The sequence below is a fragment of the Caretta caretta genome, chromosome 4 (assembly GCF_965140235.1).
Source record: "Caretta caretta isolate rCarCar2 chromosome 4, rCarCar1.hap1, whole genome shotgun sequence".
Classification (NCBI taxonomy): domain Eukaryota; kingdom Metazoa; phylum Chordata; order Testudines; family Cheloniidae; genus Caretta; species Caretta caretta.
The window spans coordinates 30,874,176-30,890,978 of NC_134209.1; the positions used below are offsets into that span (position 1 = coordinate 30,874,176).

Below are 16,803 nucleotides of genomic sequence, written 5' to 3' on the forward strand. Positions count from 1 at the left end.
TGCAATATAGTTCTGTTTTGCAGGTTAAGTGTTCCTAGCTCATAGGATCTGCTGGCCATTTCCTTTTAACACTGTACGTATCGATGCAGGTGAATTCCAGTGCTGGTTTCAAAATACAGGAAAACAACTTCTATGTACCTGAAGTGAAAGGGATTTGGGGACAGGCTTGGCATTCGAATGAAGCAATGGTAAGTATAACATCTTTCCAAAACTGCAATATATTTTCTTGTTGTTATTTAGGAAGTTAGAGATATTGGGGCCAAATCCTTGGGTCCAGCCCTTCTATCCCCAGTACAGCTTAGAAAGCTCTACAACCTCTCCGATCCTGTGGCTACTGGGCATTGGGCTGGCCCCGATACGCCATTCAGAACAGCAAGGCTCTTCTAAGTTGTGCCAGCTGCCCATGACTTCCAAGGTTGTTTTGGCAGTCAGAGATCGACTGGGCACAGTCACGCCCCAGCTACACCTCCTTTTCCATGGCCACATCTCCCCTTCACTGAGGGCTTGGAAGCAGAGTTAGCATAGGAGGAAACATTGGTGCCCCATGATCTGGAGATTCCCCCATGCCTGACGTAGCCAAGCCATTGGCCAGTCATTGCAAAGCAGCTGCAATGGGAGCCAGGATCTGGCCCATTATATTTCCTCTTATTTTTGTGTTTATCCATTCAGAATTAATGTACCCTTATACAGTCCTTTGAAACTTTTTTCACCAGGAAGCCAACAGAACATTTTAATTTCCTTTGAGTCATGGAAGGGCGCTACGTAACAACTTCAAACAAATTTTCACTCCAGATTTTGTTTGTTACTGAGACCCACTCTGCAAACTAATTTTCACTGGTTTAACCAAAGGCATTGTTTCCAATTCTTGTAGTTAAACTGGTGCAAAGCCCATTTTGAATGATATTAAAATTGACATAAGCCATTTTTAAACTGATTCAAGAGTGTCCACACAGGGCTTTGCACTGCTTTAATTTAAATGAGTCTGATACAGGAATATGCAGAAAAATCGCATCCGGGAGAATGGGGTATGACTTCAGGACTCATGCTGATTGGATGTGTATTCATTATTTCTTACTAGCAGCTTTAATTCTGCACACAGTACCAAGTGTTTGTTACATGAGGCTGTTTTATAGATTTTCACCTTTTCTTAGCCATAGATTTAATCAGGTCTTTTCTTTCTTGGGGAATATTCCCTGATTCCATATATCAGTGACTAGCCACTGATACAGCTGCATCAGGGCAACTCCTAGCATTGAGTGGGTTATAAGCCATGATGATTTGCACTATGCAAGGGGAAGGTGCACCCATGCAGATCACAGCTGCTTGTGGCTTTCCCTGTCAATACTAGGGGTTTGCACTAGTTCAGCTATATCCGTGGTTTGGCACTGATGGCTGAAATCCTCAGCATAGACAAGGGCTAAATTTCATCCTTGAGGTCTCTCCTATCTTTATCTCATAGTGGACTTTGTTTCTGAGTCTCATTGGTTCTTAGTTTGCAGAGTTTTGATATGTTTGTTGTGTGCTTGCTGCTTGACTGAAGTATGCAGTGTGGTTTGAGGGGCCGGTGTGCTGAGTTTAGTGGCCTGCTAGGCAAGGCTGAGAGCTTCTTAAGGAGGCTTTGTGGCCTAAGCCCTTTAGGGTCCATTAATTGTTAATGAGGGAGCAGGGCTACTCTCCCTCTCAGTTTAACATTCTCTCAGTTTAGGCCAGGGGTGGGCAGACTTTTTGGCCCGAGGGCCCCATCGGGGTTGCGAAACTGTATGGAGGGCCGGATAGGGAAGGCGGTGCCTCCCCAAACAGCCTGGCCCCTGCCTACTATCCACCCCCTCCCACTTCCTGCCCTCCCCCCTCAGAACCCCTGACCCATCCACCCCTCTGCTCCTTGTCCCCTGACTGCTCCCCCAACCCCCGGACCCCACTCCCTATCCAAGCCCCCTGTCCCCTGTCTGCCCTGGCCCCTATCCACATCCCCGCCCCCTGACAGGACCCCCAGGACCCCACCCCCTATCCAACCCCCCTGTTCCCCGTCCCCTGACTGCCCCCCCCCAACCTCCGCCCCATCCAACTGCCTCCTGTCCCCTGACTGCCCCCCGGATCTCCTGCCCCTTATCCAACCCCCCCCCCCTGCTTCCTTACCATGCCGCTCAGCAGCAGGACTGGCTTATTGGAAAGCCTCGGAGGTGGCAGGTGCAAGCAGCGTTGCCTGTGCGATGGCGTGGCTGCGGGGGAGAGGGGACAGTGGGGGAGGGGCTGGGGGCTAGCCTCCCTGGCCTGGAGCTCAAGGGCTGGGCAGGACGATCCTGCAGACTGGATGTGACCCACGGGCCGTAGTTTGCTCACCTCTGGTTTAGGCCAACAAACACCCCCCCACCCAAAAAAACTGCAGGAATATAAAAGAATGCAGGCAGAAGTCCAACAGTAGAGTGGGGTCAATCCAGTTCATTGCATGAAATATATGATTACCTGCCTGTGGGCAGGTGGCATGTGTGTGCATTCAGTGCAAGGAGCTCATGGTCCTCACAGACCAAGTGTGGGCTCTGGAGACCAAAGTGGCCGAAATGGAGGAGCTAAGGGAGACAGAGAGGGACATAGATAAGACTTTCCAGGACAGTGTAGAATGGTCCCTCCCCGAGTCTGACAGCCCCTGAGAACATCAAACTGGCGCAGAGGGAAATGAATCCATAGTTGGGACGCTCCTTCCAGATGATGTCACGGTATCCTCTTGCACTGAAGATACCTCTCTGGGGGAAGAAATCTCAGTTATTAGGAAGAGATGGCTAATAGTGATGAGAGATTTAATCATTAGAAATATAGATAGCTGGGGTTGTGATGACCGGGAGAACAACATGGAGAATTGCCTGCCGGGTACGAAGGTTGTGGATCTCTCCAGACATCTAGACAGTCCTATGTGCAGTGCTGGGGAGGAGCTGGTGATCGTGGTACATGTAGGTACCAATTACATAGGGAATGATAGGAGAGAGATCCTGGATGCCAAATGTAGGCTATTAGGTAAGAGATTGAAGTCCAGGACCTCCATGGTAGTATTCTCTGAAATGCTTCCAGTTCTACACACAGGGCCAGGGAGAGCTGCAGGGTCTCAATGTGTGAATGAGACAATGGTGTAGGGAGGAGGTTTTAGGTTTATTAGGAACTGGGGCACCTTTTGGGAAAGGAGGAACTTTTACAGGAAGGATGGGCTCTTCCTAAATCACAATGGAACCAGATTGCTGGCATGTAAAATTGAGAAGATTGTAGAGGAGCTGGGGGAAAGGGCTGGGGGAAAGCTGACCGTACAGAGGATTGAGACATCCCATAGAGGAGACTCTATTAACAGGGATTCTCTATATCCTAGTAAAGATGAGAGGATAGAAGTTGTTAGATTACAGCTAGGACCTGAAGAGAAACAGTCAAGTGAAAAAGTGTCCCATTCAATTACATCACATGAAGGCAGACAACTAAAAAATGACACATTTTATAGAGTACTTGTATACAAATGCTAGAAGTCTAAATACTAAGATGGGTGAATTTGAGTGCCTGGTATTAAGTGAGGATATTGATAAATGAGGATTAAATGAGGATTTTGATGCATCAGAGAAACTTGGTGGAATGATGATAATCAATGGGATATGGTAATACTAGGGAACAAAATATATAGAAATGACAAGAGTAGATCATGTTGATGGGGGAGTGGCACTAGATGTGAAAGAAAGCATGGAGTCAAATATAGTAAAAAAAAAAAAATTAAATGAATCAAATTGTATCATAGAATCTCTATGGATAGAATTTCCAAGCCTGAATAACAAGAGTATAGCAGTAGGAATATACTACCAACCACCTGACCAGGATGGTGATGGTGATTGTGAAATGCTCTAGGAGAATAGAGAGGCTATAAAAGTAGAAAACTCAATAATATTGGGGGGATTTCAACTATCTCCATATTGACTGGGTACATGTCACCTCAGGATGGGATATTGAGATAAAATTTCTAGACACCATTAATGGCTGCTTATTGGAGCAGCTTCTCCTGGACCCCACAAGAGGAGAGGGAATTCTGGAATTAGTGCTAAGAGGAGCACAGGATCTGGTCCAAGAGGTGAATATAGCTGAACCACTTGGTAATAGTGACCAAAAAGTAATTAAATTTAACATCCTTGTGGGAGGGAAAATACCAAAGCCCAGCACAGTAGCATTTAACTTCAGAAAGGGGAACTTCACAAAAATGAGGAAGCTAGTTAAAGGAAAATTAAAAGGTACAGTCACAATAGCGAAATGCCTTCAAGCTTCATGGAACTTTTGTACATGAAACTTTTTAAAAACACCATAATAGTGGCGCAAATTAAATATATACCCCAAATTAAAAAACAAAGTAAGAGGACCAAAAAAGTACCACCATAGCTAAACAACATAGTAAAAGAAGCAGTTAGAAGCAAAAAGGTATCCTTTAAAAATTGGAAGTCAAATCCCACTGAGGAAACTAGAAAGGAGCATAAACTCTGGCAAGCCATGTGTAAAAATAGAATTAGATAGGCCAATAAAGAATTTGAAGAACAGCTAGCCAACGACTCAAGATCTAACAGCAAATTGTTTTTTGCGTACATCAGAAGCAGGAAACCTGTCAAACAATCAGTGGGGCCACTGGACAATGGAGGTGCTAAAAGAGCACTCAAGGAAGACAAAGCCATTGAGGAGAAGCCAAATGAATCCTTTGCATCTGAAGGATGTGTGGAAGATTCCCACACCTGAGCCATGCTTTTTAGGTGACAAATCTGAGGAACTGTCCCAGATTGAGGTGTCAATAAAGGAGGCTTTGGAACAAATAGATAAATTAAACAGTAATAAGCCACCAGGACCAGATGGTGTTCACCCAAGAGTTCTGAAGGAACTCAAATATGAAATTGCAGAACTATTAAGTATGGTGTAAACAATCACTTAAATGGGCTTTGGTACCAGATGACTGGCGGATAGCTAATGTGACACCAGTTTTTTTTTAAAAGACTCCAGAGGCGATCTTAGCAATTTTACGCCTAACTTTAGTGCCAGGCAAATTGGTTGAAACTATAGTAAAGAACAGAATTATCAGACACATAAATGAACACGATTTGTTGGGGAAGAGTCAACATAGCATTTGTAAAGGAAAATCATGCCTCACCAATCTGTTAGAATTATTTTAGGGGGTCAACAAGCATGTGGACAAGGGTGATCCAGCGGATATAATGTATGCGGACTTTCAGAAAGCCTTTGACAAGGTACTACACCAAAGGCTCTAAGAACGTAAGAACATAAGAATGGCCATACTGGATTAGACCAAAGGTCCATCCAGCCCAGTATCCTGTCTACCGACAGTGGTCAATGCCAGGTGCCCCAGAGGGAGTGAACCTAACAGGTAATGATTGGTGATCTCTCTCCTGCCATCCATCTCCACATGCTGACAAAAAGAGGCTAGGGACACCATTCCTCACCCATCCTGGCGAATAGCCATTAATGGACTTAGCCTCCATGAATTTATCCAGTTCTCTTAAACAAAGTAAGCAATCATGCTCACTGCTATAACTATAATGCCTGGGGCCAAATTTCGAAAGCAGCTTTCAGAAGTGTACCGAGTTTGCAAGTGAAAACCTTGCACTTGTGCATGCAAAATGCCAAGGGCCTGATTCTGATTTCAATGGGACTACTTGGTAATGAGGTATGGTGCATTGTGAATAAGGGTGCAGAATATCAGGCTTTAGAGCTGAGGTACTCACAGTAGGGAACAGAACCTGTAAGTGGCTATTTTAACAGACAAATGGGGGATTTCACTTCTGGACATTCCTTTTAGAAATACTGCCTTATGTACATAACATGACTCTGAGATAGGACAGAGGAAGAACTGATAATCCAGCTTGTCTTTATCACAGTGACATTCTAAATACATTTTCCTAATTGAAAATGAAACTTTCTTGTAATTTCAGAAGGCTTTGTTGAAACTGACTGCATACCCTTGCATCTTTGACATGCAAGATAAGATTGTGGTTTATGAAATTGACCGCCAAATTCTGTTCAGGATATATAACGTAAGTATTGCCAAAGTCAATGAGGTTTTTTTAACAATTTAAAAACTAAAAGAATGTAAAGCTTGTAATGCATTGTCTATTTTGTTTTGTAGGCAAACTCTTTCCTGGTGCCACGAGGTCCGTGGTGTTTAGAGATCAGAAGAACACACCTTGTGGATGATGTGTGGCAGTGTTTGAGGAGCGCACCACCTAAAACATTTGAGAAATTCTTGAAAGTAAGAAATCAAGCTTGATTATTTTGTTAGCTCTGAATATATTGCTCTAGAGTACTTTGCCTTTATTATAGCTCATAACCAACAAGGACATCTTTTCAGCATTCATCAGGCATTTTAAAATCCAGTTAAAAATGAAGGAGGGAAAAGTATCATGGAAATTACTGAAAAGCATGTTCCATGTAGGCTAGAATTAGCTTCTCAATCTTGGCACATGTGGCAATTAAGCTTTGTTTGATTAAAGCAAGGGGCTAATACAAATACCCAGTGAATGGCAGGTGGTTTAATTAATTATGAAATAGCTTGGGTGGGGGGGATGACTTGCTGGCTAAGGGAACTGGTCATGGGCAACCTGCATAGATCTCACTACATAGGTTTCTATTTTCCAAACTCATATTAGCACTACCCAATGGAGTACTCTTTCACTGCTAGGTCACCTCCTTATGGCTGTTGGGTAGTCTGCTGTATGTGAAAGTGGTGGCCAGGCAAACCCATGTGTGTACAACACATCTCCATGATCAGCGCTAGGGGCCAAGAATTGACTTGGCCACAGAGACTAACTGCTGCTGTCCTGAGTGGAGATGGTCCCCCGCACACCATGGATGAGACGCCCCAGTGGCACAGCATGGGAGATGACTGTGTTGCTCCTGCCTCTGCTGTACCATCATGTAGTTACAAAGGAGGCCTCCGTTTCAATTTCTGTCGGTCTGGCACCAACGATGATGGAAAAACAATTAGATGGATGAGTGACTAAGGTCTTGACCTTGCAGGAAATCTGGGTAGTGGACTTTAATGGAGCTCAGCATGGGCACAGGATCAGGATCTGCATAGATCTCACGACAGCATCATAGGGTCATAAAGGGTTCTATGTTCCAAACTCCTAGTATCAGCACTACGCACTGGAGTGGTCTGGTTATCCGATCTATGCCACGAGAGACAGCAAATGCAATAACTCTTATTATCCAATATTTTTTTTTCTTTCGGTGGTGGCCCTTCTTCCCTGCCAGCGGTTCCCACCCCGCATCTACCGCAGCAGTGCGAACACGCAGGTTCACTCTGCCGTTTATGCCATGACTTACAGCATCCAATGCCCTGCTTGCAGCTTTGCTTCATTAAGCAACACATCAAAAATATTGTCTGCCCTCCCAGATTATAACTAGTTGCTTTTCCCTAGAGCATCTTATGACTGTCTTATTACTGTCTTCTGATTTCTCAGTAGCTAAGTCTTTAAGAATATTTACCTGTAGTTTGGTTTCTGTGAAAATGGGATAAATATGCTACCTGATTCCTCTCTACCTCATAGTGTTGGGCAGTGTCATGGCTTGCTGTCGTCTTGTGCTATATCCAAAGGGGGCCAGCTCTTGTTTCCCAGAGTTAGACTTGAGGGGCAGGGAGGTAGCAAAGAATGAATCTGGTAGACTTGTATTCTTTGATTTATTGCTGTATTTGTTCTGCCAACTTCTACAAGTGGCTCTATCTTACTTAGGGTCATAGTAGTTAAGTTATAGACGCGCCCCACAGATCACTGAGTCTATCCCAATGCAAGGAATAGCTTTCCCCTACGCCGCCATTAGAAGCCACAACCAATGTTAACCAGTCCCCACAAGGCCGTCCCTAGGGGGATGCAGGACCCGGGACATGGACGCTGAGTTTCTAATCTGCTGGGGGTTGCTCCCCCTGCTCTGCCTGGGCCCTGCCCCCACCCCGCCCCTGCCCCACCTCTTCCGCACCCAGTTCCGCCCCCTCCCCCGAGAACACTGCGCCCTCACTTCTCTCCCCTCCCTGCCAGCACCTCCTGACACCGCAAAACATCTGATCTGCGGTAGGCGCTGAGAGGGAGCGAGACCTACCGGTGGGCAGGAGAAGGTTCTGGTGGGGAGGCCCCTCACCGCCCCCTGCGGGGCCCCCAGCAGTCATCCCTATTCACCATGCCTAAGGGATGGCTCTGAGTCCCCATATATGTGACCAGCCAGAATCACAGGCTCAGAGATGCACTTTGCAGGAACGTATATAAATCGCACTACCCAGATAGGTATCCAACACACAGATGTTACTCTTCAATTTTAAGATGGAGATATTTGTTACTGAGCTGTAAATGGAAGCACATTTCCAACCTAAGCTTAAAAGGTTACGTAGGGAGAGTTTTCTGCTCCTTCACCCTTACCCTCTTGCATTTTACATCAAGGTGGCAACAGTATGCATAAGGACAATTTGTACATGTATGGTCTAGCTCATGCAGGGGAGTCACTTTTGCTACCACCATTCTGTGTCTCAACATCACAGCTGTCTCTCTCTGTCCATCTAGGAGTGCCTATTTAAGTTAATATGACTGGCACTGGTTGACTAAAGGCTGTCTACGTGGTGGGGTAATGCACTAAACGTGGCTGTGCTTTCTAAAGCGCACAAATGTGTTGTGTGTTAATTGGTCCCTGTAGACCCTGCTTTTGCACTCTAATGGTTCCCTAGTAGTGCACTTTAACACAGTAGTTTCAAACAGAACTATGTTGAAGTGCACCACCAGGGTGTACCCAGACCAATTAATACACATGTCCCTGCGCTTTAAAAAACACTCCACCTCCATAGCGCGCATTACCCCACCTAAGACTTAGAAATGGGTGAGAACCAAGAGTCACCTAACAACAAACAGCGGGTACTTTAATAGGCCAGATTCTAAGCCCTGCTCTACTCCCTTTGTACTGCATTTCCCCAGACAGCATAGATCTGGCAAGGGGCTGGGGAGAGGGTATGGTTGCTGCAAGCCGCACTACTGCTATCCCCAGCTGGTAGGGACCTTTGCCGGTTGGCACAGGTTCCAGGAGCCCCCAGGCTACTATCCCATGAATAGGTGTGCCAGCTCTGCTATCCTGGCAATCATAATAATGCCTATTTCAGTAATAACAAATGCCCTGTCTTCCTTCCCCCTATAATTTAATTAGAGACATTACTTTTCACTACCCCATCTAAAATTAGACCTATAGTGTTACAGGCACATAAATGGATGCCACCTACAACGTGGCTGCATTTCAGTAGGGACCGAAGAGCTCCTAATGCAGAGTCTGCAAAGCACATGTGGATACAAGTTTGATGTATTATACTCTTTATTTCCATAGTACAGTAAGACAAATGCATTCTACTGCAGACATCAGTTCAAACCAGCAAGGCAACTACCGAATTATGGTGCTGCTCATTTAAAGAGGCATAGTGAAACTCACCATAACCTATTTAAAAAATTCATCTCAATCAGTGCACAACATTTATTCTTTTCAAAGACACAACAGCTTTGACGGGCTAGTAGCATAGCCTTACAACTCACCAATAGGTTTTGCTGGGACATGCTAACATGGAGGAGGAACAAGAGAAATGTTATTTAATTATCTCTCTCAGCAGTAATGAGGCCATTGTGCATCAAGGCTTGTGCAGAAAGTTACATTTTCAGGCATCATTGGGAGATTAATAAAGACCACCACTTATGCTAGGAGACTATTGCAACTGCATGGAATATAATATTAGGGTGTGGGTAGGTGAAGATACATCGCTCTCTCCGAGCGGCCACAAGGTTGGCAAGTCTATTTTTGTGGTGCCTTCCAAGCTTTTGCCTTATTAGTTGTGTCTAAAAAGTTTAATACCCATCCAGGTCCAAAGGTGAAAGAACACGTAAACTGGTATGGTAATAGGAAGAAGCAGACTGTAGAAACACAAGCTGGTTGTGCTGGTGCAGCCCTCTGGGAACTTTTCATCCACACTGGCTGAATAAAACAGACCCACTAAGGACAACAGTGGAACAAGTACAGTTAGCGTAGGCAGTGACAGAAACATCTTTCTTCCCCAGTTACTGTGGGCGTAGGTTAGTCTTCAGGTTTTGTCTGAATGATGACGGCTATCTAGGTTTGCTTCGGTTCCTCACCCTGGGCCTTTCTGTCAATCATCCTTGCGGCCTGAGGGATCATATTAGGAATGCCATCAATGATCGGATACGCGATGCCCAGCTCTTTGTTAATTAGTTCATTGGTGGATGCTTCATACCTGGTTAAAAAAAATTGAACAGTAGATACAATGACCTGGGTTGTTGTTGTTGAAGATTTTGGGTTGGGTTTTTTTTTTTATTTTTGGAGGGGGGTGAAAGACAACTGAAACGAACATCTCAATGGAAGTATGTAGCTAGAAACTATGGAACTAGTAGAATTATCCTAACAGAAAGTAACCAGGACACATTCTCAAAGCAGGAAATCATGCCTTCAGATAAAGATACTATTTAGAATGGAGGTAGGGTGTGACTCTTCATAACAAAATTTATAACATTTAAATTATGAAAACTCTTCTTAAGTGCTTGGGCACCCTACAGCAGTGCAGTTGTGAACTAAGATTTTGTGTAGAAAATGCCATTCAGCTCAGTTGTACTTCACAATTATATACTCAAGGCTATTCATAGGGTACTTTCCGATTGTGTTTGTGTCTGCAATGGCAGAGGTGTAAAAATAAATTATGGCAAACTGTAGCTTCCACAGAGCACATGTGCTAGTCATGAACCCTAGAGATTACATTGAGTTCTCACCTTTTTGCTGTGTTTCAATTAATTCTAGTAGATATAAATAGCATGCCCAAGGAGGTGAAAATGGAGGAAGAGCATGAGTGGGTGTGACACACACAGACACCCCTACCTTCCATTGTAACTCCTTTCCTTCTCCCAGGCAGATATACAGTTCAGTTAATGAACAGCTGCAGAAAATTGGAAGTGAGTGACCTGCCAAAATTGACTTATCTGATGGTATAGGCTCTCATTCAAATTAACTTTATGGCTGATTTAAAAACCAGCTCCTTTTGCGAAGAGAGCAGAGGTTGGCAAACTATGGCCCGTAGGACCCTTCTGCCTGGCCCCGGAGGCTAGTCCCCAGCCCCTCCCCCGCAGCCTCAGCTCACTGTGCTGCCAGTGCAGTGCTCGGGGAGGGGGGGGCTGTGAGGCTCCTGGGGCAGTGCAGCTGCAGAGCCCGGCGGGACCTGGTGCTCGGTGCTGCGCGGGGCGTGGCTGGCTCCAGCCGGGCGGCACGGCTGCCTGTCCTGGTGCAGCCACTCGGGAAGGGGGCAGGGGGATTGGATAGAGGACAGGGGAGTTCAGGGTGGTGGTCAGGGTGTGGGTGGGGCTGTGACAGTTAGAGAGCAGGGAACGGGGGGGGTTGAATTGGGGGCAGGGGTGCCAGGGGCGCAGTCAGGAAGGAGAGGGGGGATTGGATGGGGTGGGGGTTCCAGGGGCAGTCAGGGGACAGGGAGAAGGGGTGGTTGGATGGGACAGGGGTCCCGGGGGCACAGTTAGGAAGGGGGGGGGTTGGATGGGGTGGGGGTTCCGGGGGCAGTCAGAGGACCGGGAGAAGGGGTGGATGGATGTGGCGGGGGGCAGTCAGGGGACCGGGAGAAGGGGTGGATGGATGTGGCAGGGTCCCGGGGGTAGGGGCAGTCAGGAAGGAGAGGGCGGGTTGGATGGATGGGGCAGAGGTCCCGGGGGGGGCAGTCAGGGGACAGGGAGAAGGGGTGGATGGATGGGGCAGGGGTCCTGGGGGGGGCAGTCAGGAAGGAGAGGGAGAGTTGGATGGGGTGGCAGGGGTTACTGGGGAGGTCAGGGGACAGGGAGTGGGATGGGGCGGGGGTCCCGGGGGGGCCAGCAGGGAATGGGGGGGTTGGATGGGGCGGGGGGCCAGCAGGGAATGGGGGCGTTGGATGGGGCGGGGGCCGGGCCACGCCTGGCTGTTTGGGGAGGCACAGCCCCCGGCCAACCCTCCCTCCACGCAACTTCCTAAACCCGGTGCGGCCCTCAGGCCAGCAAGTCCGCCCGCCCCGCCTGAGAGGCTCTTGCTGTGTTTTCCAGCAGGACAGTGACGTGTCACTTCGGGTCCCTGCTGGGTTAAAATCTCGTCTCCCAGGAGGACGGGGCGGGAGCCACGTGGCTGGCGGGCAGAGGACGCCGCGGGGGCGGGGAAGGGGAGCGTGTTGGCTGCCGGCAGGAATTACGGGGCCAGGGTCTCGGGCTTGCCCCGTGCGGCAGCAGCTCCCCAGGGTCCCCGAAGCTCTCCGAGCCCAAGGGAAGGGGCGGGAGGCCGGCCTCACCTCAGCGGCTGCTTGGAGAGCGGGCAGACCAGGAACTGCAGCACAGCCGGGTCGAAGGCCGTGGGCTGCTCCTGGCCCTCCGGCCTGTCCGAGGAGTGGCTCAGGGCTGCCCCCGGGCCGGGTCTGTGAGCAGCCGCTGCCGCGCCGGCTCCCGCGGGCTGGGGCTGCCTGCAGAGCAGCACTGAGGCGAGCGTCCTGCTCACATACCGTCCTCGCATGGTCCTGCTCTGCCGCGGCTGTGCTGACTCACAGGGCCAGCCTCCTCCTCTCTGCCCCTCCTTCCTTCCTTCCTTCCTTCCTGCGCCGGCCTGGGAGAGTCCCTGTGCAGCCCGGGCTGCTTGCCCCTCGGTTCCTAGTCATCAGCCGGTGCTGCCTTGCTCTCAGCTGCACCCACCCCCCTTGCTTCTCCTGCGCTGGGGTATTCATGGCAGCTGCTCCTGCCTTGGTCCCAGCTCCTCTTTCCCTTCGGCCCCCGCCAGAGGTATTCAGTTATCACTGGTTTCAGAGTAGCAGCCCTGTTAGTCTGTATTCGCAAAAAGAAAAGGCTACTAGTGGCATCCTTATCACTGTCACTTGGCTCGCCGCGCTGTCAGCTAATTAAGCTATTTCTCCCATGGTGTGGGAGGCAGGCACGGTGGTTTCTATTTTCTAAATACTTGGAGACTCTCAGAGACTCAGGTGTAGGTACTACATCAGTACCATACTAGATTAATGGATCAACAGAGGTAGCCATTTAATCTCATTCTAAAACAAGGAGGAGTATAAATCTGTTTGAAGGTGCCACCAGACTCCTCGTTGTTTTTGTGGATACAGACTAACACGGCCACCCCCTGATACTTAATCTCATTCGAAGCACTTCCCTGAGCAGGTCAACCATGGCGACAAGCTGAGGCTATAGCTGTTTGTGCACCTCTAGGAAAAGTTGTTGGACCATTCCCAGACATACGCTCCCCCGGAGTTGACAAATTGTACTCGTGTGGAGGGTCAGCAATACTTCCTTGTGGGGAGTTAATTTTTAGTCTATTTTTATTTTTAATCTCACTGATGAGGAAAGAATTTGTTGAGTTGATTTCAGTGGGACATTGGAATTTCTTTTGAAATCTTGCTTGTTCAACATATTACAGCTTGACTGCTCTAAATCTTTGTTTTCAGAGATTTATAACTTGCTCAGGAAAAAATGGTTCCAGTGGGAAACTGGGAAAAGAGAATCTAGGGTGTTTTAAACCCAGTTAAAAAAAGAAAGAAAGAAAAAGAAACAAAAATACCAAATACTTAGTACCTAATGTCATTCAGTGTCATAAAAATAATGAGACAAAAATTATTACATTTTGGCAAGTGAGCTTCCCCATAGCCCGCATTTTGACCTGAATACCTGCTGACATACAGAAAAAATCTGAACTCCCCAAACTGGGTCGGCAAATGCCCCAGATAATGCAGCACTTGCTTTGATGTTTGATGTCGCAGAGCTGCCCCACCAGAAGAGGGCACTCTATCAAATATTTCAGTAATCATACAAAAGGTAACTGAAGCACATGGAAGCCACATGTGTTCCAAATGTGGACACGGCTACTGGATTTTGTAGATGCTATTTACTGCTGCTATGATACGACAGGGATGGAGCAGCAAAACACAACTGGGAGGTGAAGTGGAGGAGCAAAGAGGGGAAGGGAACGTATGGGAGAGATTGGAGGAGTAGAGAAGTATATTGGAGAAGTTGAAAATGCATTGGGGAATAGAATGAAAGAGCACTTCAAAGAAAGCATACCACAAGAGAAGACTTGAGAGAGAGAGAGACCCTGTATCAGGCATGAGAGAGCACAGAATAATGGGAGTGGGAGCCTGAATTTATTACAGACGTGCAAGAGGACATTTCCTTGGATTCTTTTATACTTTACAAGTTGAGGCCTATGTGACTACTATACATGCTATAATTTTTTTTTCATAAGCATGTCTAACACTCATTTTAAATTAACAAAGTATTACATTTATTTACACAACAGTCAGGCTTAGCTGTTCAGGAAACTCCTACCTGGATAATTTATTTCTATCCAGGGGTTCTGAGATTATCAGAAACCATGACCCAAAAGATCATGTGATTTATTATTGTCGCTAGAATGGCAAGAAGGAATTACAGCTATATACAGCAATCCACATTTGGGGAGTATAGAGTTTTCTGAGAACCAGTATACAAATGATGCAGAACAGTAAATACATATAATTTTATTTTAATGGCATTGTGTGTGCATGTGTGTGTTATATATAACAAATATCAGAGGTTTTTTTAATGCAGATATGGCTATTATTTGGAATTAAAATTGGGTAATACCAACTGATTTCCACTAGATGGTGCTATGCTGTTTATAAAATAAGGTTTAAGCTCAAGCTTCTGTGCTTATTCCAATGTAAAAAACTACCAGTAGTGTTTTCGGTAAGTGAATGTATTGTTATCAAAAGGCCAGTGTCACCTTTCCGTTCTCTTCTCCCACTGAGCCATCTCAAAAGACAGCCTTGGAAATAGTAGTCTCCTACTTATTCACACAGCAGGCATGGTGCATAAAGCCACAGTGCAAATTTGCCCCTTGTGTAGCCATTTACATCGGGGCAAAGGGAGTGTAGAACATTACCAAGTCAGAATGATAGCCTTTTCCACCCCCCACTTGGCCCTGCTGTAAATAACTGCACAGGTTTCAGACCAACAGTGATATATATCCTAGGGGTGAAATTTTGTCCCCATTGAAATCAATGGGAGTGTTGTCACTAATTTCTTTGGGGTCAGGATTTCACCCCTCATGCATATAACATTCACGTGTGGCTTATCATCATTAAAGGGGGTGTCAATAGCTGTCTAGCTGGCATCTTTCAACAGCACTGAGAGCAAATATTGGTGAAGCAAAGGAACCTGTGAAAACTGGGCAGGGGAAGAATTAGTGCCTTGGATTTAAGGATAAGGATCTAATTTGTCAGATTATGGTACCAGTACTGCCAACTTCAAGCATTCAAAAAAATCACTAGTCAGGCCCCAAAAATTATAAAACTGTCTTAAAATGCATAAGATCTTTAAAAATAATACATTTTGGATTCTTTTTATTTGCTTTCTGGTTTTAGGAACCTGCGTTCATGTTTTCAAGCTTGCTTCTGCAACTACAAAGGCTAGACATTTTTTTCAAAATGTTTTTTCACATATGCACATGACTCCAAGAGCTGGGGCTTTCAGAAAAATACCAACTAGCACAAGACTCGAAATAAAATTATGACAGCTGACAACACTGTGGTATCACTTATAACTTTTCCTCCTTCTAACTCCATCTCCTGTCCAGTATAACAGATGATGATCATTCAAGGGTAAACACACGGAAGTGTTTCATGCTGAACAGCCACTGCAGTTATGGGTATTCAATCTGTTATTGCCACCTCTGCAAACGAGGGCCCCAACCTTGCAATTTCATATGCATTGACAGTCCCTTGCACCTACATCGAGCTCTCTGCAGATTTCAGGGCCCAAGTAACTGCCTAGTGCTGGGAGGAGTTGTGCAAGTGATCATTTCAGTATGGACACAAGAACAGTGATTTTCTTGGGGTCTTTTTGGACTGTTCAGGTGCAGTTCGTTGGAGAACAAGGTATTGATGATGGAGGGTTGTCCCAGGAGTTCTTCACTATCATTACAAGGGAACTGTGTTGTCCAGAAGCACAGATATTCAGAAGTTTGGAGGACTCCAAGCTGATTTGGTTCCCCTCTCAGGTGAGTTATTAAGATGATACTTTTCAGAGGAACAGCCGTGTTAGTCTGTATTCGCAAAAAGAAAAGGAGTACTTGTGGCACCTTAGAGACTAACCAATTTATTTGAGCATGAGCTTTCGTGAGCTACAGCTCACTTCATCAGATGTATACCGTGGAAACTGCAGCAGACTTTATATACACACAGAGAATATGAAACAATACCTCCTCCCACCCCACTGTCCTGCTGGTAATAGCTTATCTAAAGTGATCAACAGGTGGGCCATTTCCAGCACAAATCCAGGTTTTCTCACCAGACTCCAGCGAGAAACTGCTGAATTGGAATTCATTTGCAAATTGGATACTATTAATTTAGGCTTAAATAGAGACTGGGAGTGGCTAAGTCATTATGCAAGGTAGCCTGTTTCCTCTTGTTTTTTCCTACCCCCCCCCCCCCAGATGTTCTGGTTTAACTTGGATTTAAACTTGGAGAGTGGTCAGTTTAGATGAGCTATTACCAGCAGGAGAGTGAGTTTGTGTGTGTATGGGGGTGGGGGGGATGTGAGAAAACCTGGATCTATGCAGGAAATAGCCCGACTTGATTATGTAAAGAGTTGTCACTTTGGATGGGCTAGCACCAGCAGGAGAGTGAATTTGTGCGGGGGGGGTGGAGGGTGAGAAAACCTGGATTTGTGCTGGAAATGGCCCACCTGTTGATCACTTTAGATA

At 46.4% G+C, this 16,803-nt stretch overlaps 2 protein-coding genes across 4 annotated transcripts in view; one reads left to right on the forward strand and one right to left on the reverse strand.

The window, feature by feature from the left end:
- LOC125635441 (E3 ISG15--protein ligase HERC5) overlaps positions 1–16,803 on the forward strand; it is a 44,859-nt gene that overhangs the window by 17,510 nt on the left and 10,546 nt on the right. For both annotated transcript variants that reach the window (XM_048847142.2, XM_075127519.1), the window contains exons 14-17: positions 90–188; positions 5,949–6,050; positions 6,143–6,265; positions 15,955–16,098. In XM_048847142.2, the coding sequence (XP_048703099.2) occupies positions 90–188; positions 5,949–6,050; positions 6,143–6,265; positions 15,955–16,098 (468 nt within the window). The remainder of the gene's footprint in view (positions 1–89; positions 189–5,948; positions 6,051–6,142; positions 6,266–15,954; positions 16,099–16,803) is intronic.
- Positions 9,343–12,683, reverse strand: LOC125636081 (phosphatidylinositol N-acetylglucosaminyltransferase subunit Y). Of its 2 annotated transcripts, none has more exons than XM_048848653.2 (2): positions 12,566–12,683; positions 9,343–10,285 (listed from the first exon to the last, which is right to left on the reverse strand). In XM_048848653.2, the coding sequence occupies exon 2, from the start codon at positions 10,076–10,078 to the stop codon at positions 9,863–9,865; it is 216 nt and encodes a 71-aa protein (XP_048704610.1). In that variant the 5' UTR covers positions 10,079–10,285; positions 12,566–12,683; the 3' UTR covers positions 9,343–9,862. The 2 variants fall into 2 exon arrangements, with proteins under 2 accessions (XP_048704610.1, XP_048704609.2); XM_048848652.2 differs by having other exon boundaries at positions 10,002–10,285; positions 12,359–12,659.

Coding starts and splice junctions, on each gene's coding strand:
- LOC125636081 (XM_048848652.2), bottom strand. CDS start 12,576: ATGCGAGGACGGTATGTGAGCAGGACGCTCGCCTCAGTGCTGCTCTGC. Junction 10,286..12,358: donor CTCTCCAAGCAGCCGCTGAG/GTGAGGCCGGCC, acceptor TTTTTTAACCAG/GTATGAAGCATCCACCAATG.